At 47.5% G+C, this 23,669-nt stretch overlaps 1 protein-coding gene across 1 annotated transcript; it reads left to right on the top strand.

Moving 5' to 3' along the window:
- Nucleotides 1-19,222: 19,222 nt before the first annotated feature.
- Nucleotides 19,223-21,348, top strand: LOC111080156 (protein sister of odd and bowel). The gene is made up of 2 exons (XM_022375619.2): nt 19,223-20,511; nt 20,618-21,348. Exons 1-2 carry the CDS (start codon nt 19,226-19,228, stop codon nt 21,060-21,062), a joined length of 1,731 nt encoding a protein of 576 aa, XP_022231311.2. The 5' UTR covers nt 19,223-19,225; the 3' UTR covers nt 21,063-21,348.
- Nucleotides 21,349-23,669: the final 2,321 nt, after the last annotated feature.

The following is a 23,669-nucleotide window of genomic DNA, read 5'->3' as shown; positions in this document are numbered from 1 at the left end:
ATTTTGACCACGGCAGTTAGTAAGCAAACGTACGATCCACCTACTCGCCTTCTTTAACGGCAGCAACCGCAGCAGCAGCAGCATCTGAGGCAGCAGCAGCAGCAACTGTGGCTGCAACTGTGGCAGCACCGCCATCATCATCATCAACATCAGTGCGGACGTGGTCGTGGCCTGACCCGAGAGCTCCTCCAATGGTTGACTGCTGGTCGTCTGGGGGTCGGGCTGTATCGAGAGTCGGGGGGGTTCGGTTCGAGCAGGGGCTTAAAGTTGGGGGACTGGTGAAATAAATTCAGAAACTATGCCAGCCCCAAGTCCGAGTCCCGAGTTCCGAGTCAACTGATTGCGCCACAGATTCGCACTTAGTCAGTGGCTGACTCCACTCTGACTCTCTGACTCTGTAGAAAAGAGTATGAAGAGAGAAGAGGGGTAGCTGCAAGGACAGAGGGCAGACTGTTTTGGGACATAAACGGGGGCGTGTTGGGGCATAGACATGGCGTGGCAATGAGCTTTGGTAGTCGCTCGAAACTCGAGTCAAGTGTGGCCCGAACTGAACCGAACCAAGCAGCAACAGGAACAGCAACAGCAACAGCAGGGATTGCAAGCACGAATTTTGGGTGAAAATAAAATCGAGAATTTAAATGCAAAATGCTTGAAGAGCTCTCAATACGCAGATATTGTGTCTAAATAATGTTCGGTGCTCGATAAATTGACTCCGGAGCGAAGCTTCTTCCATGCCCACGCCCCAAAGCTGGCTCCACCTTCGGCATTCTGCATTCGGCACTCGGCATTCGGCATTTAAGATGCAGCTTGTGCAGCCCTGGCCTGGTCTGGCCTGGTCTGGCCTGGTCTGGCCCCATGTCTCAGCCTTATAAAATGAGCAGCATACAGAGGCATGGGGCATGGCCAAGACCATGCACCAGGCACCAGGCAAGACCCGAACTCGAACCCGAACGCGAACGCTTTTCGAGAAATCAACGTCCAACGTCCGATTGTTCCCATGCAAGTTTCTACAAATATTTTTTTGTGAATTATTACCTTCGTATTTTTCCAGTTCGCGAGGAGTCAAATTGGTCGGCACACGCTCGAGGGCACACGCCATTTCCCACGGAGTGCCTTTATGGTGGAGAGCCAAGAGCTGCCGAGCTGGGGAGGGAGACTGGCAGACTGCTGCCAGTCTGGCCATCGTCATCGTCCGCCCCCGTCTCCACAGCCTGATCCCAGATCCCAGATTCCTGCTCCCAGATCCTGCCCCTCTTGCTTTTCGGAGCTGCCGTTGATCGCTGATCAGAGTGTTGTGGAGACTCAAGTTATAGGCAAAGTAAACCCCAGATCAGGGCAGGTGGTAGGTTGTTCAATTAGGCCCAGCCACAGAGTTCAATGCGTAATCAAATCCCAAGCCCGTACCGATTCTCTCTCTCTCTCTGTTGCTCTCTCTGTCGCCTCTCCAAGCTGTCAACTGTCCACGTAATATGCAATAATTGCCAACTGCTGCAGTTGCCAACTGTCCAGCAAATCAAATATTGCTGCTCCTCTGCATCTGTCCTCTCCTGCTGCGAGTTTGATGCCATGCCCCAGCTGAGAGTATTTTCGGCCTACACCTTTTGTGGCTAATGGGGCTGGCCAAGTAAAAGAGGAATAAGCTCGCATTCAGCTCTCATTCCCAAGTGGATCTTGGATCCACTCTCCTCTCCTCACCGGCTAGAGAAGAAACCCACGCATTTTCACTTGGCTTTCGTTTGATGCCTGAACACCCTGTGGGGTATCTGTGGGGTACATTCGGTCATGGAACCATTGGCATGCAGCAGCTGAGAGAGAGCTGAGATTATCATATCAAGTTCATCCAAAAGAGACCAGAGATAAAGCCAAAGCTAAATCAGCGATTACTCCAGTCTAAAGTTATGTTTGGGTAAAGAGTTTATTGATATATTCCATTCAAGAAGTACTTCCTAGTCCATTGATTTTCCACTCACCAACATTTGTACTTCTGTTGGACTTTTTTTTATGTTTTTAATTGGCTTGTCGCATGGGGCAGGCGGAGCGGCAGGAGGCGGAGAAGAAGGATGCGGACATGGATGAGGAGTCATGTAACCCAATGGCCCGAGTGTGCGACTGGTGCTGGGTCTGGGTCTGGGGATGAGCCCGTGGCTGGGTGTCAGACCAGACACACATCTTCCCTGGTCGCAGGGCTAATAGAAGTGATGTCGATAGCACTTAAACACGATATCCGTTTCAATTTGTTTGGATTCTTCAATTTAAAAGGTGATAATTTTCTACTTTATGGCCCTCGACATGTGGGCCACCCATAAAACTGATATCGGAGTAGTGCCTGTCTCGCTGACTGTCCCCGTGTTGGCAGTCCCTATCCTTGGGTCTGGCACTGGGTTTTGGGTCTCCATCTCCATCTCCGTCTGCATCTGGTTCTGGCTGTGGCTGTGGCTCTGTCTCTGTCTCTGGCTTTCTGTGAGTTTGGGACAATCTTGTCCATATACATTCAATACATTTGCAGTGTCGGGTTCGAGTTGAGTTCGATTCTGGTTCTTGGTTCTGGGGCTCTGGCTGCTGGGAGACATCGTATCACTCGCTTAATTTGTTATTCGCTGGTTTTCACACTTGATAATTGTGGCAGCGGCTGGCGATCCCTCTCCCCCCACCAGGTACCAGCATCATCAGCACCATCATCATCATTGACCACTTTGTGGTGCTGGTGCTGTTGCTGGTTTTGTGGTCTTCTGGTGGTTTTGGACACTGGTTAGTGGTTACTGGTTAGTGGTGGCTCTCTGTGTGGGCAGTTTCATTGCCGTTGTTGATGTTGTTGCGCCTGCAATGACTTCAGTTTATCAGCTCCAAGTCTCCGGGGGAATGTCTAAATTTTTTTACTTCTCTTTTTTTTGAACCACTCGAGATGATGGGTCTTGGAATACCCTTCCACTTTCAGAGGTGTTACGATTATCAGGCGATGTTTGACAGCATCTTGGGTAGCTTCAAAGTTAATATATTGTTGTGCAGCGTTAGCCTTCCTTCTGTTTATTATAATTGCCTTAAATGCAGAAGATTTTGACGACTTTAGGTATAGGCATATCGAGGGTATAGCTATAGCCCAGCAACCATTGATTTTTGAGGGTATCCAACACGTCCACTTCCGACGCTTAACCTTCTATAATTTCTTGTTGTTGTTTTTGGGTTTCTTTGATTACTGAAACTGAACTTCAGCGATTTAATGCGTATGCACAAATAAAACAAGTCGGCCAGGGAGACAAGTCTCTAAAGTCGGAGGCGTTTTAGCATCGCGTTTTAATGGCCAACTAAATCAACAGACAATTAATTAGACATTCGACTGCGGGCCCACAGAACGATTCAACGATTCAGCGATTCAACGATTCAATGCGAGACTTGACAATGAATTCAATTCGAAACTCAAAACGTTTCAAAACTGGAAACAAACGGAATTGGAATTGAATTTGGAATGGAATCATGGATCTGTTATGTTTGATGATGCAAATGCAAATTGCTTTTGGTTGGGTGGTCCAGGGTCCGTGGTCCCTCAACTTCAAATTCAAATGAACGATTCGACGCATAGCAGATCTCGGGTTTTGTTCTTCGGCAGATAAGCCCCGACTTGGGTTTGGACTGAGGTTTGGGGGGTGACAATCGTTAAGTTGCTTTTGGCCCAGACAAAGAGTCTCGTTCATTTGTGTGATGTTTCGTGGATCATTGTGGTGGTACGGTGGTACGTGGTGTTGGCCCATCACAATCACAATGACAATGACAATGAGGTGATGACGATTAGTTAGCACGTTTCTTCAGATTCAATAGATAGGAACATTAGGTGGCATCAGGTTCGAGGTGGTAACGGGAAAGAATTTATATTATTCAGAAGGTAAAATTAAAACTATTTTGGGATAACTATATTATTGAAATTATGCTATTAAATACTCGTCTTTATATTTATAATCATTTTTGCCATATGATATCAATATTTTAGAATTTTCCTTCTGTGAAATTTTTCCCGAAAACTGAATATAAATTACGATTTATTCATACTAATTGTAATGGCCCTGTACATCTTGTTTAAAAATATTTGTATTATTATTGTTATTGCCAAACGGAACACCTACCAAGTTTACACATTTCCCCCTCTCCAGCACACATAGTTTTTCTATTACTCATGCCCAAAAGTTTTCTCTCAAGGAACTAAACCATCGAAACCAATCTTAAGAAACACAAACCATGACAACGTTGGAGGCGGCTGCGGCTGTGGCTGCGGCTGTGGCGGTGGCGGCCTTCTCTGAAAACCGACAATCGACCGAAAAAATACTACACAATACACAATGCAAAATCATATCACTAGACATGGCTTACAATAACAGAGTCCAACTTTGACTGAGTGCAGAAGGTGGAGTTGAGTGGAGTGGCGGAGGGACGGAGGGATGGAGCGATGAAGATGGAGGCTGATGGAGAGGGAACTTTTACAGTGAATACTCATGGCTTGGACGGGCGGGTGCTCTCCAGCAAGCAACACGCCAACAATGATATTAAAAATAACAATTGTCTTCAGTGGTCTTTAACACCCGCACCGCTGATAGACACGCAACAGCAACATCACATCTATAGGGAGGAGAGCAGCATGGCATGGCATGGGGCAGAGAAGCACTTGAGTGGCATATAAAAGTCACATCGACAACTTCGATTGACTAAAGAAAATATTGTACATGGCGGAACACTGAACATCGTCGAATCCGCCACAGATCCACAACCGATCCACCAAAACCGAGCGAATGGAGCACCAGCATCAGGCACCAGGCATCAGGCATCAGGCACCAGGCACCCCGAGAGCATTTTTGAATACCTGAACAATCATGAAAATAATGACGTTGCACATTCCAAGAGCAGCAGCCGCACATGAGATAGGCCGACGACGACGACGACTGAGAGTTGTCGAGAGATCCGCGCGGAGATCGAAGGCGATCGATGGATCCAAACATCCAACTCCCTCGTAGGCCTCCTCCATCGCGTCAGCTGCTGGCTGGCTGGCTGGCTGCTTCTTTTGCTTCTTCTGCAGATGATGAGCTTTTTTCGGTGCTCATCGACAGCCACACAGCAAGGGAGCCGCCACAGCCGACCATGATCATGCTCCGTCTCCGTCTCCATCCATAGCTTCATAAATTAGTGATATTGCATTATTATGAGCCTGAGAGAGGACCAGGCACAGACACAGGCAGGGCGAGGTCAATACGGCGTATGCGCAATTTTTGCATGCAACCAGCTGGAATATTGCAACGAACTTTGATGATCTAGGGGCATACCATGGGATTAATGTAGGAAGGGAAATACCTAGATAGGTCTCGTGGAAAGAGTGAAAATTATTACACAACACAATTACAATTTAATGCCATGTTTTTAGTAAATTTGTAACATATTTTATGGAACTTCTGTTTAGCTAGGCTTTCACTTACCTGGAGTACATTGAACACGCCTTCAGAATGTGTCATCCGATGTCATCTGTCCAATATACCTTCCCCCAGTTAAGCATTAAAATATAAGCCGCGCTGGGGCTGGGCTTCCAAAGAAATTTTTGCATCATGTTGTGATTAATGAAGCATAGCCGGGGCACAACTATTGACAGCCTATCAGTGTCTGTCTGTCTGTCTGTCTGCCTGTCTGACGCAAATTCGCGACGGCAGCTGATGGAGTTTGGGGGGGTGACTCTCTCTCTGTCTCTCTGTCTTTGAGGAGACTCCTTCCTACCAGCCAATTGTTGCTTTGCGTGTTCCGTTGACTAAAGACTTCAATTCGGACTTCAATCATTTCATTTAACTGATGATCCGACTGCCGCCGCTGCTGCTGCCGCTGCCAGCCACTGCTGCTGATGGACGGCATTTTGCTGGGATTGAGATTCTGTATTCTGGAATGGAAACCTTTGTCTGGCTTTATTTTTGTGGTGGCATCACGCAACTGCCATTTGGAGCGTTTTGGCTACCATAACATTATGGACGGAAGGTTCCCCTTCGGACTCTTTCGGGTTTCGGGCACTTAACTACTTTATAGCTCCTTCCATGTCGCATACACTTGTGAAGATCGAACCACAATGGCGCCCCCCCCCCCCCGAATCGAAATGCAGAAGTTCTTTTATGGTTTTTATAGCCTAGACACGGCATCGGGATCGGCGGGGTCTTCCATACGCTATGCTATGCTCGTAAAACCAACGGTAAAAGTCGGGTGATATTCTTCTAGTTTTATATGATTGAAAACGACACACAAAAAAATGTGGAAAAATGAAAAAATAAAACAGATTTCCAAACGCCACACAATCAGGGCTGAGACACGGCCTGGCCTGGCCTGGCCTCTCTTCGCACTTCTGACGTCCGGTAATAGCCCGATTTAATTGGCCATCAAAGCCACAAAAACCTACTACAACAGAGCCGAAACTACTATTGAGATTATGGATAATGGCCACAACTCTCATATCATTTCAACGGGTCCATATCCATATCCACATCGATGTGGATATCGATGTCTATGGGTGGCTATAAATTTCTCTATCGGCATATTTCTCTTCTTTTTTTTTTTAATTTTTTTTGTGTGTATTTTTGCCATTGTGTGGCCCAACGATAATATCATCGGGCTTGGGCGTGGAATTTATCTTGCCAGGTGGTAGTGGCGGTGGCGGTGGCGGCGGGGGAGCTCCGATATCAAGGCGGCGGCAGAGCAGCAGAGGAGCAATATTTCACGGGCTGATGGATGAGAGATATATCGAAGTACAATACGGGATGGCGTGATATATAGACTCATGCGGTGGTAAACATAAATCAGGCCCTCAAAGTTTCCCATTAATATGGAGTGGGCCGGCCAAAAGGAAAAACCAAAATATTATTGATAGGAAAATGGTAAAAGACGAGTGGGGCCGTCAATGAATCCATCAAAGTCCTTTATTTGGTTTCCTTTCAGTTACCTAAATGACCTTTACCTTTATATCCTACCTGTACCTGAAGCTCCTGATTTTGCATTAACGAAGCGTGTAAATTGCCAGTTCCCACTCTGGTAAGCCGCCCTCCATAGACCTCCTCAGCCCCTTCTTCATTCCTTAAGGAAACCAAACTAAATCCATCACATGCGACCATGCACGCGCTTGAACGTGACCCCTGAAGCGCCCGCCCGCCGCTTTGGCGGGCGCTTGGCCCTGCCCCCCAGCCATAACGCGAACAACACGGTAGGTAAAAGTGGTAAAAGATGTACCCACTTGTCAATGAATCCATCAAAAGGTCCTTTATTTGGATTCCTTTCAGTTACCTTTATGACCTTTACCTTTATATCCTACCTGTACCTGAAGCTCCTGATTTTGCATTAACGAAGCGTGTAAATTGCCAGTTCCCACTCTGGTAAGCCTCCCTCCATCAGACTCTTCCTCAATAGCCCCTTTCTTCATTTCTCTAAAGGAAATCCAAACTAAATCCATTCACATTGCGACCATTGCACGCGCTTGAACTGTGACCTCTCTGAAGCTGCTCCTGCCTCTGTCTCTGTCTTTGGCTGTGGCTGTCTTGGCTCCTTGCCTTCCTCCAGCCATAAATACGCGATTAAGTATTCAAATTCACAGGCTGATGTGAAAGACAACCAACAGTTTCAGGTGAGGAGGAGCGCTCCTCTGAGCCAATGATGATAATGCCGGCAATAAAGCGAATGGCAACTGAAATCGCACAAACTGGTAGTTGGCTGCGCTTTTAAACCTTTTAAACTTCAATCAAATTTCTCAGGATTTGGCTCACAGAAAGACAGAGCGCAGGAGAGAGAGTGAGGGGGAGAGAGGGAGAGACCATAAGCCACAATAATACATAATAATATTGTAATTTGGATGGCCGAAAGAATGCGTAAAAGCCAGCTTTCTTTGAACTGGGACCCCGGACCAATCCCTGGGATACACAGACACATTCGTACTACACACATCGTACATCGTATCTTTCGGACAGATGCCAACACGTAAACGCTTCACATGGGACACAGCGATGGCGAGCTACCAAAATTGCATGGCCAACGAACATTTTATGGTTGTGTTATGCGAGAAGAACCCAAAAAATGCTTTGCTTTGATGAAAAATGTACCCCCATCCTCAGCTTGAGCCGCAGTCTCGGAAGAGAAGAGAACTCTTCTTTGGCCATATACAAATTGGCTTGGCCATTAGTCTTGGCCAGAAAGAACGCAAAAGATTTAAACGTTTTAGTGGCTGCGCTTAAGACTTTTGCCGCAATTTTTCCACTTGAGTTTATTACGGCATTATAGCCCCATAGAACGGTAGAGGCGAGTGAGAGCGAGAGCGAGAGTGAGGGGAAACGCCGATTCGATCGACAGATCCGATCCCGAGATCTTTCAAGTTCCCACAACACAATTTGTTGTCGCTGCCTGCCACTGCGCTATTCATTCGATTCCGAAGAATCGAATTCTTAACTCTCCCACCCGCTAGCCGCTAGACTAAAGATTCCTTTATTTGGAAAACAATTCGATTAGAATTGACTTCTGTCGAGTGTCGTTCGGCAGGGAAAGAGGGGAAAATACTTTCACGTAATGCACTAAAATGGACAGCGGATCGATAACAATGCGCTACATTAATTGTTTGCCATTGTAAGGGCTCTCAGATCCCCTCTCCTCTCCCCCTTCCCTTATCGGCGGACAATGGAAATGCTGACGCGGCCAGAAGATCCATGCGATTCCAATGACTCCGCCACAAGTGTCTCTCTGTCTCTCTGTATCTCAGGTCTGCTCTTCTTTTCTCGTGTATTTTCACGCACATTGTGAAGTGGTTAGATAATCCATTGTTTACGGGGTCTTACTGTAGCGTGGGTAAGGGGGATGATCATCATCAAAATCAAGAAGTACTGCGACTGGAACTGGAACTGAAATCCAAAACCGTTTGGTCATTTTGGCAGCGGGATTCATTCGAAAAACTCCAGTTGGGATTAAAATTCGACTCACGTTTATTTTTGTTTGTTTTGTTTTTGTTATAATTGCAGACAGACTTGGTAGACAAACGGGCATCGGCAGTGGATTTTTATTAGAATACCAGAATCAACATTTGGAATCTCTATTTAATGTTTAAAATATATACATAATAAAAGAAACGAAAGGGCACATAATAAATTATTAATTAGAGAATGATGTAAAATGAAGTTAAACGTTCAGTTTTCATATATAAACGATACGTACATAAGTACATATATATAAATAATATATGTATTATCTGCATAATATCAAAGGGGTTGCACAGGTCAAAAATTTGTATGAGCGCTTTGAATAAAATGAGTATACGCAACCAATAGAGAATTTGGAAAATTTAATTTTGAAGATAATTTTATTTTAGGAGAAATGTCACTCAAAGTTGAATATTGTATCAGTGGGCAAAAATGTATTGAACTCTTGTTCGCTTGTTAAAATTAGCAAGCTGAAATAGGCAAAGGCCCCACTGTGCGAAAGTCATGCATGCATATGCATGCGCAGACGAAAACCGTTCTGCATTGGGTTCTTGGTGAGAGACGAGGCAAAGCCGAAAAGAGAATTGAAGCGATAAGCGTAGCGATAAGCCCCGCCGCCAAAGAACAGGTTTTTGGGCGCTCATGCAAGCATCTTTGTCATTGCATGCTCTTTGCTAATATGATTCATAGAACTGCCACTATTCGCTCAAATGGAATGGAAGATCTAGAAAAACTACACAACAAATAGTCGAACAAATCGCTTAGAGAACTTCTGTTGGCAAGTGTTGGATTTCTTAATTGATTGAATAACATTACCCATCCATCATGCCCAAAAGACATTTCAATGTCCTCTCAACGTCCCCCAACCCAGGCAAAATAAATCACACTTGACCAGAACCCAAATTGTTGTTTACCCAAAAACCACCTCCATTACCATTTCATCTTAATCTATCAAACACCTTTCAAATGGCATTCACCATTCATACAGATCTACAAAAGACCTGTGGACTGTGGATGAGTGGGAGGAGGAGAATCCTCGGAAACTATACCGAAATCAAAACTCAATGGGAACTTGGGGGAACAATCGCATTGGGGCGTTTTAGGTATAACAACAATAACTAAGAAGAGAGAACAGTGGAACAGGGAACAGGGGAGCAGGGGGGAATCCGAATTCGAATCCGTATCCAAGAAATGAAATCAAATCAAATGATGTGTATAAAAATGAGAATAATACAAAGATAAAGAGTGGAGAAAATGTGCGCAACATACAACGAACACAACTGGCAACAAAACCATATAATAAAAAATCAAGAAATGTAACTACAAAAGCGCAAAGTATCTGAGTATCTGAGCATCTGAGCATCTGAGAGGAGATGCTGTGATGTTGTGTGTTGTGTTTGGATCTTGGGATCTCTGCTGAAGTGAGGGTGAGGATGAGGTTGTTGCTGGCGGCGCTGCACACCAGACACCGAACAACCGAACAACCAAAGACGACTCGAACACCGATCCAAGCCGAGCGAAGAGAGACAGAGACTCTTAACCTTTGACGCCCGAACAATGAAGTGGTTAAAAGCAAGACATTAACACACAGACATACAGGCGGCAACAATGGGAGGGGGTTATACGATCTTAAGGGTCTCTCTCTCTCTATGGAGAAGCATAACGAACGGTGAGCAGTGGAGGAGGAGGAGGAGGCGGAGGAGACAGACCTCATAGAGGAGAGACCTGGTCTTGTGGCACTTGAGTGGAATGACAGAAATTAGTGAAATTTATTATTGATATCCACTTGAATTTATAGAGCAGCGAACAAAAGAGGTTCCCTACTCCTCTACTCCTACCCCTACTCCTACTCCTACCCCTACCTCTCTCTCTCTTTCTGTGGATAAAAGGTGTATCTTTGTTGATCGGGTGGCGTCGTCGCAGTCGTAGTCGTCTTGGACATGGTGTTGCAGCTGCAACAGCTGAAAATTGATGGGCCCTGTAGAGAGAGGGAGAGCGCGTCGCCAGGTATGGTTAAGGTCTTGGGTGCCCACCGATCTAATGTGTGTGATAAACAGGTTCAGGCAGTGGTTCGGGCCGGTTCGCGTTGGTAGGTGTCGCTGGGCATATAAATTATGAGCCAAAGACAATAAAATGCACACCAGGCAGCAGCGCTAATAGCCGATAGATACTGCAGTTGGGGCGCAGCGCTTTCTTTCGTTATTGTATTGAGCCACCCAGAACACCCGCAGCATTGGCATCGGCATCGGCATCAGCGTCAGCATCAGCAGCACCCTGAAAAGAGTTTCCATTTCCGAGAAAACTTGGGCACGCACACAATAGAGTTATTTGGAGCTGAAACATTATTGATTTGAAATATCAGTGGAAGAAGTTACCAACGCAAGTATGCGTTGAAATAACAGGCCAGATCATCGAGCAGAGATCTGCCTGCTGCCTTCTGCCTTTGGGGCCCCTGTCAAGCCCGAAAGAGAGAGAGAGACCACAAAAAGCCGCCGAATGCCGAATGCCGAACACACTCCACACTTCAAGGTGGTGCTTGATGTGTGCCTCAAGTGCCACGGAATGGGGCGAGTCTCGCTCTCGAGAGACCCTCGTGCTCGTGCCCTCTTTCAAATGTTTCGGGAGAAAGAATTGTGGAACCTTTAATTAAACGGTGGCCTAAAATATGCAAACGAGTTGGAGATGGAGATGGTTGAGTTCCAGGAGGCAGACGAGTCGGCAGAGGTCCGACTCATAACTCATTTTCAGTGGAACCCTCCCCATGCTGAACGAGGTTTCTGGCTGAGGCCCGGGCTCGGTTCTCCAGGTGGAACCACTTTGCATACACACTGAAGGCGCTGCTAAACGGCTCACGCCCCACTTTCAACACACGTCCTTCGGGCGTTGGGGCCCTTTTTTTTCGGCAGTCATCAGGTGGGAGGAACCCACAGTGGAGGCTGGGCTACTGGAACACAGACACAGGCAGACAAACAGAGAGAGAGGAAGAGAGAGAGAGAGTGTGGTCTGAAATTTGCATGGACCGTGAACATTTTGATTATGGTTTCGTTTCGAAATCTCATTTAAAATCGATTTATGCAGGAATTAAAATTCAGTTTAGCCAAGGTAACCCTTTCTGCCACACTCCACTCTCCTCCACTCATTCCACCTCTGGTTCCTTTTTTTTTTGTCCGTGTGTCCATCACGAGGTTAAGAAATTAGTAAAACTCATTTTGCATTTTTAGCCTCTGGGCTTAAACTTAATTCGGAAGCACAGCAGGAGGTTCTAAGTAAATAAATGTGGGCCCGCTCGCTCGAGAGTCTGTGCCTTGGGTCCACGTCTGGTTCTTTCGTTTAATTTGCATTTTATTGCAGACTCTCCTCCATGGAGACCAGACCTCCTCGAGAATCCCACTACCAGTGCCAGTGCCAGTGCCAGTGTCAGTCCCAGCCGCAGTCCTCGTCCGAGTCCCAACCTGCGACTGCAGCCAATTAAGCGTATATTTGCCACGCTTTACAGCTTTCCTTGCAACTTGAGGGCCGACTGTGCTCTACTTTGGTCAGGAGCGCACAGATAAAAATGATTAAAAGCCTCCAACAGTCAGACAGCGTTTTATATTAATTTGTGTATTATCTGCCAGGGATTCTCTGCGACTCTGGGACTCTGAGATTCCTGCTCTCCTTCAGAGGGTTGAGAAATTGAAAGTGAATGCTTTTTGGCGCTCTCCGTGGAGTCAACAGGCAGACGGCAGCAGGAAATGAGTTGCCAATAGAACAATCATAAGACACCATAGGGGGTGACGATTTGTTTGGGGAAATACAATCCTGTAGGTGGATGGCAAATGGCAGTCTGGAGGTCAGGAAGTTATTATATCGTATCCGGTAGGAATTGGCATGCCATTGGCATATCAGATTCAGTTGAAAGAGCTTTCTGGAGAGCTGAAAAGAAAAAGCTTTGAATATCAGACATAAACTGATATCGGAACTTTATGATTCATCTTTATATCAGCGTTAAATCTTTTCTTGCGCTGTGGTATGCTTCTGGATGGCTTTTGCTTTTCCTCTCTGTTTTGCAGAAAGCACTGAGCGAGTGCAGCAGGTGCTTGCCCTTCCCCCCATTACTATTATCAGATAGACACTCCCTATGCGAGTAGATCCCCACCCTGGTGGTTCGAGCAATTTGAGGTGACCCAATGCGAATGCGAAATTGAAATACATTTCTTTCTCACGTAGTCGCCTGTCATTAGCTCAATCAAAGAAACGTTAAATCGCATCGCGCATCAATTTGGCCATTTAGAGGCCTTTGGAGCATTTGGCCGAAAAGGGAGGAGAACACGGAACGCTGAACGCTGAGCGCCGAACCGTTTGTACATCAGACACATGCCTCATGACCAATTCAGCGATGCAAGACGGAAAGGCATCGGCCGTCACTCAGGTCTCGGTTTCGGCTTCGGTTTCGGGGGAGTGGAGTCCATTCAACGGACAGCCACTCGGACAGTCACTCAATAATTCGGCAGTCTGCCGTCCGTCTTTTACTACTTCTTCGACTTCCTTCGGACTTCTGAGGGACGGCAGCGAGAAAATTGCAACAATTTTACTCCGTTTGTTGCAATTAATTGACAAACAGAGCCCCGTCGACCCTCGACCCTCGACCCAATCGAGAGTCGAACCGAAACGAACCGAACCACACTCTCAACTTATTTGTGCATGCAAATTATATTGAACTGATTCCCACGGAGGCCTTCGACCAGATGGTTTCGATTTGATTGTCGTCCGTTCTTCGGTTTGATTCGGATCGGCATCGTTTCTGCTCTGCTCTGCTCTGCCGCTTGCGAGGCATGCAAATCATTCATGGAATGTGTTTCGGGGGAGAAACATTTCCCATTCACACTGTTCTGGGATTGGGCTTGGAATTGGGTGTGGGAATGGCTCTGCACTCGGAGCCTGAAAGAGTGTGATGCATAATCACTTTAGACGTGTTCGAAATTGGCAAACATTGCCAGCATTTTCGATTGATTTGGGGGACCATCAAGGATCGATTTGGATGTGTGTGTGTGGCGCCATTGAGCATGGAAATCAAGGTAGCGATATATATTATTTTCGTTACTAGATGCAATATATACGAATATTCTCATACCCACTACAACTACAAATAAACATTTAATCTTTGAAATGGCCTGAAATTCGAGCGCACAGGACAACGCAAACTCGACCCTAATTAACGATCCTCCCAAATGATTATCCCAGTTTATGCCACATTCTCTCTCCTGTTCTCCAGTTCTCCTTACAATATTTTCACTTTTTTGTTCCTCTTCTCATACCCAAAGCCACACTTATTTGCAGATGATCTTTGTCCATGCGCCAACTCATTTGTTGTTTGCCTCCAGATCAGCTCTCTCAAGAACTATGTCAATAAATAAAACAACCTCAACAACAGCACACACAAATACAAGCATCGAAGATTTCAAGTACCCCGAAAAACAAGAAGAAATACACACAAATACATATACATTTATGAGTGCGTATATGGGTATTAAAAGTCTTGACCTACGGCACAGATGAAAGAGAAATATTAATATTTCCTAATCCATTGTAATTATGATTTGTCTGCCATTGTTTGTCAACCTTCGGGGCAGCAGCAGCAGCAGCCGCAGCCGCAGATCTCGCAGCGAGGCCTTTTCAATAGATCAAATTACCAAAAAAGATATGTCAATTCCTCCCCAGGAATTGAACACGAAAAACGATAAGAGATCTGCGTCAAAAAGTGGAATAAAAAGCAGCAGTCCCCAGCATCTAATTGTTGGCCACAAATATCCGAGGGCTGCCGCCTGACTTTTTTTTTCAACAGAAATCGAAAACGAACGCCTAATCTTGACGGCCGGCGTCAGGGATTAGTTGGTCCAATCAGCGGCAACGCCTGCGGCTAATGAGCGGCACTCTGCTGCCGTCTGCTGTTCCCTGGAATCCAAAAAGAAGTCCAAAGAAACCACCGAACGTACGCCCCTGATAATTACTCCGTGTACCTCTCTGTGTTCCTATAAAAAGTCATTCGAAAACAATGGACTCGAGAGGGAGACCAAGAGCCCTTGCCTCTGCCTCTGCTCATGGCTCTGCCCCTGCCAGATGATCAGTGTTAAGCGGGTGATCTTGGAGATCTCTTATCGCTGGCCATAGATGTGTGTTATGACTTTTACTTTTCTTTGTCACGATCGTGTGGTGTGTCGCTTCAAATCAAAGCAGCAGATTAATAATATTTCCCTCGTCTGTCGATCGGAAAGATGACAGGAACGAGAACGAGAGCGTGGTGTGGTGTGGTGGAGTCGGTGGAAAAATCAAAATCAAATTAAAAGACAGCAATCAATAATTTGACACGACTTGGAGCCGATACCAGAGCCAAGACCAAGACCAAGACCAAGACCAAGATCGAGGCACCAAGATCCTCAGCTGCGATCGTTTGTCGGTGTCCCGTTGTTCCACCAGAAGAGGATAGAGGATCGGGGAGATTTGTACAATTTTTGCGACATTTTGTTTGGGGGCCAGATCCATATGAAGCTCTGCGATGGGATGGGATGGGTTTTGTAGTTGGATCCTCTCTCTCGCTCTGTATCTCTCTCTCCCTCTCTCTATCTCTCTGGCTTTGTGTGTCTCTTGCACCCATGTTGCAGGCTATGTACAACATCAAGTTTTATCGCTGATCGTGATCATGTAATTCCAGCCCACGCATGCGCGCACTCGGCGCTCGCTCACTTCGCGGCTCCACTCGCAGGCGAAGGAATCAAGTTTAGCGCATTCTTATTGCCGATCTCAATGCTCGCTGGGATCTGCTTGGATATGCTGTGGATCTGCTGGGGATCTGCTTGGGGATCTGCTGGATGTGGACCTTGTGACAGATGGTTGTAAGGCCTTAAGGCATTCCCTCGCCTCGCCCAGAACGGGCAACAAACGGTGGACGGGCTGGTGGGACGGGTCGGGGACTGGTTTCGAAGCTAGCCTTAGCCCTGTGCGATCTTTATGTAAACTGGTACTTGAAATTTGAAATCATGTACCATTTGCCTTGAGAGACAGACAACGCGGATCGTTCGACTGGGACTGAGACTGGGACTGGGATTGGGACTTGGCTTTCCTGGCAATCATTGATCGTGTCCCTGACGAGGCTTGGGTCTTGGATCTTGGCTCTTGGCTCTTGGGACTCAGGGCGGCACAGGAAACGAGCATTTAAAAGCGCGAGACTATCGAAATATAACGACGAATTTAAAGGAAGCTTGTGTCAATACGATGGAGTTTACCTTGGAATGTGCAATCGCGATGGCAAGATCTTTTGATGGCGCCGACACGCCGTTGCCGATGCGCCAGGACAAAGTAGAGATCAGGCTCAGCATAAGCATACGCTCATGGAGATCATCGTCGTTTTGATGGCCACTAAGCGACATAATTGCTACCGTGAGATTCCAGCAAGAGCCAGTGCCAGAGTCAGAGCCAGAGTCGGAGCCAGAGTCAGAGCCCAGATCCAGACACCGTCTCTGATTCGGATCATTATGAACTGCGATCCTAATGCGCTCCAATCAAACACACACGAAACGAGCGTATGACATGTTCGAGCATTATTAATCATGATAATATCTGTATAAATGGTAGAAAACTGTGCACACAGCGCCGCCAGAGTCTTGGCCAAATTGCAATTTAATGTAGAAATAAATTGCACTCGGTGCCGTCCCTGAGATGGAGTTGAAGCTGGAGCTGTTGCTGGATGTTGGATGTTGGCTGTTGGCTGTTGGCTGTTGGATGCTGGATGCTGACCAACCGGCAGCCGAAGCTGGCAGCTCCCATGATTATTGGTCATTTACTTGCGCCGTTTAGCGCATTAAAATGCAGCCTGTCTCGTCCCATACCCGTCCCGTCCCGTCCCGTCGCGTTCAATTCCGTTGCTCCGTTCCGTTCTGTCTCAAGTTTTATGCATAAAGAAATAATTGACAGTTGAAATGTTGGTCCACAGAGCCAGGTTCCAGACCAGACTGCACTTGTGGCCTATGATTGCAGTTGGTACGCGGCAACGCGGCGGATTGTGATTCGAATTGTGATTGGGATTGGGATTGGGGATTGCCATTCTGTGGGGCGTGTGTTTTTTTTCTTTACGAGTGTTCCTCTCCTCCATCTCCAGCATGGGATGGCGTGCGAGCAAAATCATTTCAATCAACTGCAGATGCAGATGGGACGGCAGTCAAAATTGTTATGCTTTGGTATGGTGGATGGGGGCTCGGCCTGGGCCTGGGCCTGGGCCTGGGGCAACAGAAATCAACGCGTTGACTAATGGCCACAATTTGCAAGTGCAACGCAGGTTCATGGTACACTGCGGCGAATGTTTTTGGGCAGTTGAAGAACGCTAGATCAGGAATCGTGATAATATTCACGTGAATATCCACGTTCAAGGCTGCAGAGTTGAGGATTAATGTCGAAGAGTTAAAGATCGCTAAAGATTGAAGCACACCTCTGAAGGTTGTTAATTTCGAATACATTATTATTTTATTGCTCCATATTTATTTCCTAGAATTCATTTACTTCAATTTTTGTATGGAAAACAGCTGGTTTCTTTTTTTTATCTAGCCATCGCAATCCTTTGGTGGCTCTTTCATAATCGCCGAACATTTCATTTCTTTAGAATTGAAGTTGTAGATGATCGAAGTTGGAGAACTGCAGGAAGAACAAATTCTGATATTTATTTTCGAGTGATAACTGGATACTCTACATAATCTCCCTTTTCCATCACAGTCGCAGTGGTAATTTTCCTGAATTTTGCCAGTAAAATAATATCTTAAGCCAACAAAAATTCGCAATAAGAAAAGAAAAAAAAGTGTGAAATTCATAGGAAAAATCATAAACAATTTCTGCAAAATAATAATAAACATAAAGGTAAATAGCCAAACTAGATTGAGCGAGATAGCTACAGACAGTGCGAGAGAGAGAGCTGCATAGTGTACGAGACAGAGAGAGAGCGAAAGAGCAGGAGACAACTCCCTCCCATGGCAATTGGGAAAGAACTCCCACTCAAAAATTAACCACAAAGGCGCCATGAAACCGGTTCTTCGAACGATTTCTCTCTCTCTCTCTCGCTTTGAACGTATGTGTGCATGCGTTAAAGGTGCTCAAGAGATCGAACATACACACTGACAGAACTTGTTTGCACCTGGCTGTTGGCTCTCTCCGGCTCTCCCAGCGATCGCTGTGCTCTTTCCACGCCACAATCGCAGCTGGGACGCGGCTCTCTCTGGCTCGATCCTCTCCAGAACTCTCTCATGCTCTCTGTCGCTCTGCTGTTGCTGCCGCAGTGTTGGTGAGAGCAACGGATCAACAAGTGAGCGCAGGTCCGCGCACCGTGCGCAGAGCAATGGACTTTTAGTTATTCCGAGATCTTTTACCAATATTGTGTGCAGCGACGGCTGATCAGACGGCCAGGCCAGGCCAGAAAGAAACAGAAACAGAAAAACAAGAAACAGAAACAGAAAAACAAGAAACAGATAAAGCAGAAGCAGAAGAAGAAGGAGCGGATAAAGAAGAGAAGCAGAAATCGGAGCAAACAAAAATCGAGTTAGATCCGTGTGCGTGTGTCGGAAATTGCGGAAGTGTAGTGCTCAAAAAAGCGGAAGCCGGCTTGTAATCGATAAGAAAATCACCCAACCAACCACCCACCCACCCACTCTCTCAATCAGTAGCAGATCTGCAGCTTTGGTGGTAAATTCCCGTCTGAATTAACGCGTGTGCCAGTCGCAGAGCATCCAAGCATCCCCAAACATCCAAACATCATTCCATCAGTCGGAAAGCGTGCCTGTGTCTACCGCCAATTTGTTGCTGCCTCCTCGTCGACCTGCATTCTGCTGGCCCGGCTAAAGAAACTGGCCCCAAGAGACGGACTCTGTGCATTTTGGGCTGCTTTTTTGTTTTTTGCTGTGGTTGGCCAACGTCAAATTCGATTTTTATGACTTTTGAAAGCGTGACTAAGACGTGATTTATGATGGCGTGTGGTTTTTAATATTCATGTGGACGCGCGCGCTCTTCCCCAGCCCCAGCTACGGCACCAGCACCAGCACCGATCCGATCTGCAGCTCTCAGGAACCTGCGTAGGTGCGCCAAACAATAAAAAAAAAGGGTTGCATCTTTTTTGCAGCAACAGCAAGAAGCCCACGGGGCACAGACTCCACCGATATCCAGCTGTGTGTGTGCGTGGATTCGACTTTTTTATGGATGCAGTTAAGCATTTGAGTGCTGCCGCTGCTGCTGCAACAGAGAAGAGCGATATGCAGGAGAGGAGTGCAACATCTGTGGAGGCGGCTGTCAATGAATTGGTGGAACTAGAGGGCAGTGCCACAGCCACAGCAACATCCAAGGGGAACAGTGGCTGCCACAAGGAATCCCCCACGACTGCTGGCAAAGACGCCAACAAATCCGACAAGAGCCACAGCACTGCCAGCCCCAACAAATCTCCGCCTGCCACAAAAGCCAGCAACGCCGCAATGGCGGCTGCCACCGCTGCCACAGCTGCAGCGGCCACCAATGACCTTGCGGCGGCGGCAGCAGTAGTGCTCTCCCTCCAGGGCACGATGGTGAGCAGCCTGCAGCAGGCCGCGCTCCTTCCGGCCAACTCTGCGGCGGCGGCAGCCCTCAATCTGCAGGCCCTGGAATCCTACTTGGCCCTGCAGCGCCTCACCGGCAAATCGGATGTGTATCGGTACAGCAACAATCAGAACAGCAACAGCAACAACAACAACACGGCTGGCAGCAGCAACAACAGCAGCAGCAGCATTGGCAGCAGCAGCTGCCACAACGAGGCAGAGGCCAGCAGCAGCACTCTGCCCAGCCTCATAGACATCGCCAGCATTGAGCTCAAGTCGAGCTGCTCATCGAGCTCCTCGGTGGGGTCTGTTGTTCCGTCCAGCAATGCTGCAGCCTGCCACAACACCTCCTCCTCCTCCCCCAGCAGCGGCAGCACCTCCACCCACAACAACAGCAGCAACAGCCACACTTCATCCAGCAGCAAGTGCCTGCCACTGCCTTCAATTGGAACTGTAAGTGCTGCTGTGGCAGCAGCTGCTGCCGCCGCCGCGGCTGCGGCCAATCAACAGGCGGCCCTTGACTGTGCCACAGCCGCAGAGCTGGCCGCCGAGTGCGATCTGCCCCTGCTCGATGGGGAGGATGCGCTGTCCTTCGAGGCCGGGGATCTGGACAGCAGCTATGGCAGCTTCATCTTCAATCCCTCGACCTTTGGCCAGGCGGAAGCGGACACCTCGCTGCACTCCCTGCAGGCCACCATGTACCAGGACAAGATGAGTGTGATGGGGGGATCGGGATCCGGATCGGGCTCGATGGCCGGAGGCAGCGTGGAGGAGGGGGCCAGCTCCACGGCAGCGGCTGCAGCGGCGGCCCAGCGCTCCAAGAAGCAGTTCATCTGCAAGTTCTGCAATCGACAGTTCACCAAGTCGTACAATCTGCTGATCCACGAACGGACCCACACAGACGAGCGACCCTATTCGTGTGATATCTGTGGCAAGGCCTTCAGGCGGCAAGATCATCTAAGGGACCACAGGTAGGTGCATCAACTCCACTGCCAGAGTACGAGTTTGGGGGAACAAAATCCAACTTAAGCATATCCATCTATTTCCATCTTTGAATCTTTGTTCTGCCCCTCACAGATACATCCACTCCAAGGAGAAGCCCTTCAAGTGCGTCGAGTGTGGCAAGGGGTTCTGCCAGTCGCGCACTCTGGCGGTGCACAAGATACTGCACATGGAGGAGTCGCCGCACAAGTGCCCCGTGTGCAACAGATCGTTCAACCAGCGCTCCAACCTGAAGACCCACCTCCTCACCCACACGGACATCAAGCCCTACAACTGCGCCTCCTGCGGCAAGGTCTTTCGCCGCAACTGCGATCTCCGGCGGCACAGTCTCACCCACAATCTCTCCGCCACGGGCGGTGTGGGTGGCAATCTGAGTGATCTATTCGGCCCCGGCACCCCCGGCTCCAGCTCGAGCTCCGATCTGGCTCTGGGTCTGGGTCTACCTTTGGTTGGCGCAGCAGGCGGCTCCTCAGCCACTTCCTCCTCCTCCTCCAGGGATCTGGTGGCCGTCAGCGATTGATCCCCACTCCCACAGATCCCACTCACACTTAAGATAATCTCATTTGCAGCTCTCATGACACACGACACGAATCCCTCCACGAACTCCCCCAACAGCTAACAGCATTTAACTTACAGTTAGTTTAGCCTAGCCCTAAGACAGGTTTAAGCCACGGATATTTGTGACGTAAGCCTAGCAGCAAAGTTTGACTTTGTAAGAACCAACTCGATATCGATACTACGTCTAGTGTTTAAGCGAAATTGTGAACTCTTATTGTACAATCGAATAAATGATAATAGATTAAAAGAAAAACTACACAGCAATGGTTTACTTTTTGGGATGCAAAATTAAGACGGGCTTGAATTCTGAGGAATTCAAAATTTGGAGAAATTGGAGACATATATACATGATGGGATGGAACTCCTAAGATATTTAATTGTAAGACTCCTAAAGTGCCTGGAACTAAGACTGGATCTTCACAGAGTTTACATTGAAGGATGTACAAGTTCTATGCGATGTTGCTTCTTGAAGTTCATCCCAAAGCGTATTTCCAAGAAAGGAAAGATTACTCTTTGCAGACACAAAAACCTCAGGGTTTAAAATCTCAGTCGAAAACTCCCATAAGTTCTTAAAGTCTGCGATGAGCGAATGGTAAACTCTTTTGTATACCGACAATATCCTTTCGAAGCATTCAATCTGGAAAGTTCTCTGAATTGAAGTTGAAAAATTCCCTGAATCGTAGCTGGAAAATTCTCATCGTTTAGCCACCCCACCTATAACCCTACTCCTATTCCTCAGTGGACTCCTCTCCTGATTCCTCTGTTGTAGTGACATTATTTACACACTTGTAGAAAACTAAAATCAAATATTTGTACCGATGTTTATCACTCAAGTGCCAACAAGGGCAATTAATGTACCATTAAAGGTGTACACCGAACACCGAACACCGTATACCGATCTCCACACAACAAGCCTTTGACAACAAACGACAACGACAACGACTACGACATCAAACAAGAATGACAACCAACAACCAGGGCGAGACAATGCGACGCTTCGTCGATGACTGCTTTTCCCATCAGTTTTCCCCCAGTGCAGGCAGTGCCCAGCAGTACTGTATGTCTATTGGTGTGGGAGGAGGATATGCCACTCTCAGGGCTGCCTTCCATTTCTTTCATTCATTATCTCGCGCTCAAGTCAAACAATGTTGAACAAGGCGAGCGACAAGCATGTAGGGCAGGCGCTATCAACCGATTTGACCACCCACGATCCCTACCCTACCGATCCCTGGAGATCCTATCTGAGAGGAGAGCAGCACAGCGCTTTCCCATGGAGTACGAGTATTGTATATCCCGCTCTGTGCTCTGTTAGGTGTGTCCGTTAAAAGTCTGCGGAAATTTTATAGCAAAAAGTGGGCTGTTCGGCCAAGAACAAGGGTGGAGCTCCAGCAACAGCCATACAGCCAGACAGATGGTCCGGTACGGATGGCCATCCGTTCGGACTGCCACAAAGTTTACAATTTTTATTATCGACTACAAAAAGATGCGGCCATAACGACACATACAACAGTTCAAAGGCGAACACCGACCCGGGGTCCAGTCGCTGTCGCAGTCGCAGGTCCAGTTCCAGTTCGAGAGTCCAGCCCCCTTTCCGTTCTTCTTTTAAGGCCACGTTTGTCAATCGTTAAACGGATCAATGTAAAGCCGCCTGCAATGTTGTCTCTCTGCTGCATTTCCTGTGCTCCAGCTACAGCTCCAGCTACAGCTACAGCCAAACCAATTACAACGATCAAACAACAATTATGGTAAGCGAAGAGCCCAAGCCCATACATAGTCTCCCCCTTTCGGTTCGGCTCTTCCCAGAGAGAGGCTTCGAATGGTTAAACATTTTCAACACGATCTGCCTGCTGCTCTCTGCAAATATTTGCGCGGATATTGTTCTATTCAATGGAGGAACAAGCGTGCTGGGGAGACATCTACATCTACCCATTAGGTTAGGCCTTAAACAGAGGAGTTTCAGAGCAGCAGAGCAGCAGAGGAGAACCTCTAAAGTGGCAGAGGAGAGGAGCGCGGCTCCAGAACGGAGCGTCTCTGCGAATTGCCAGCAATTTCACACTTTATGCGCGACGGCTTCATTTCCACAAGGAGGAGTGCAGGGCAGTGCATCCACTCTTGAGGCAAGTCCTACTACGTCCTCCGTCCGCCTTCCTCCTCCTTCTTCCTGCTTTGCTGGCAAAGCGGCGCGTGCGGGCGAGGCGGATGTTTAAACGCTTTCGAGGCAACATTTTCAGCCGGACTCGTATTGATGGGAAAATTATGAAATTCATTGTTTGTGTTTGACTAATAATTATGACAGCAAACGCATTGTCGTCATAAAACCAAAGGGACAACCCGTAGATGGACCCGGGTTTCGGTATGGTGCAGTGGGTTTATTTTTGGTGAGGGGGAAGGGGAGCAGCCGCACTAAATTCCCTTTGAGGCACCGAAAAGCTGACTAACTCTAATAAGCCCATCAGCAGCAACAACACCCGACAGTCGACAGTCGACAGCCAACAGCCAACAGCCGCTTCGATCTGCAACACTTACAGGAAGGAGAACAACAACCAACAACCAACAACCTACAACCAAC

This window comes from Drosophila obscura, unplaced genomic scaffold (assembly GCF_018151105.1).
Source record: "Drosophila obscura isolate BZ-5 IFL unplaced genomic scaffold, ASM1815110v1 contig_36, whole genome shotgun sequence".
Taxonomy (NCBI): Eukaryota; Metazoa; Arthropoda; class Insecta; order Diptera; family Drosophilidae; genus Drosophila; species Drosophila obscura.
Note: the sequence above shows the minus strand (reverse complement) of the source record. Positions and strands in the feature narration are given on the sequence as shown.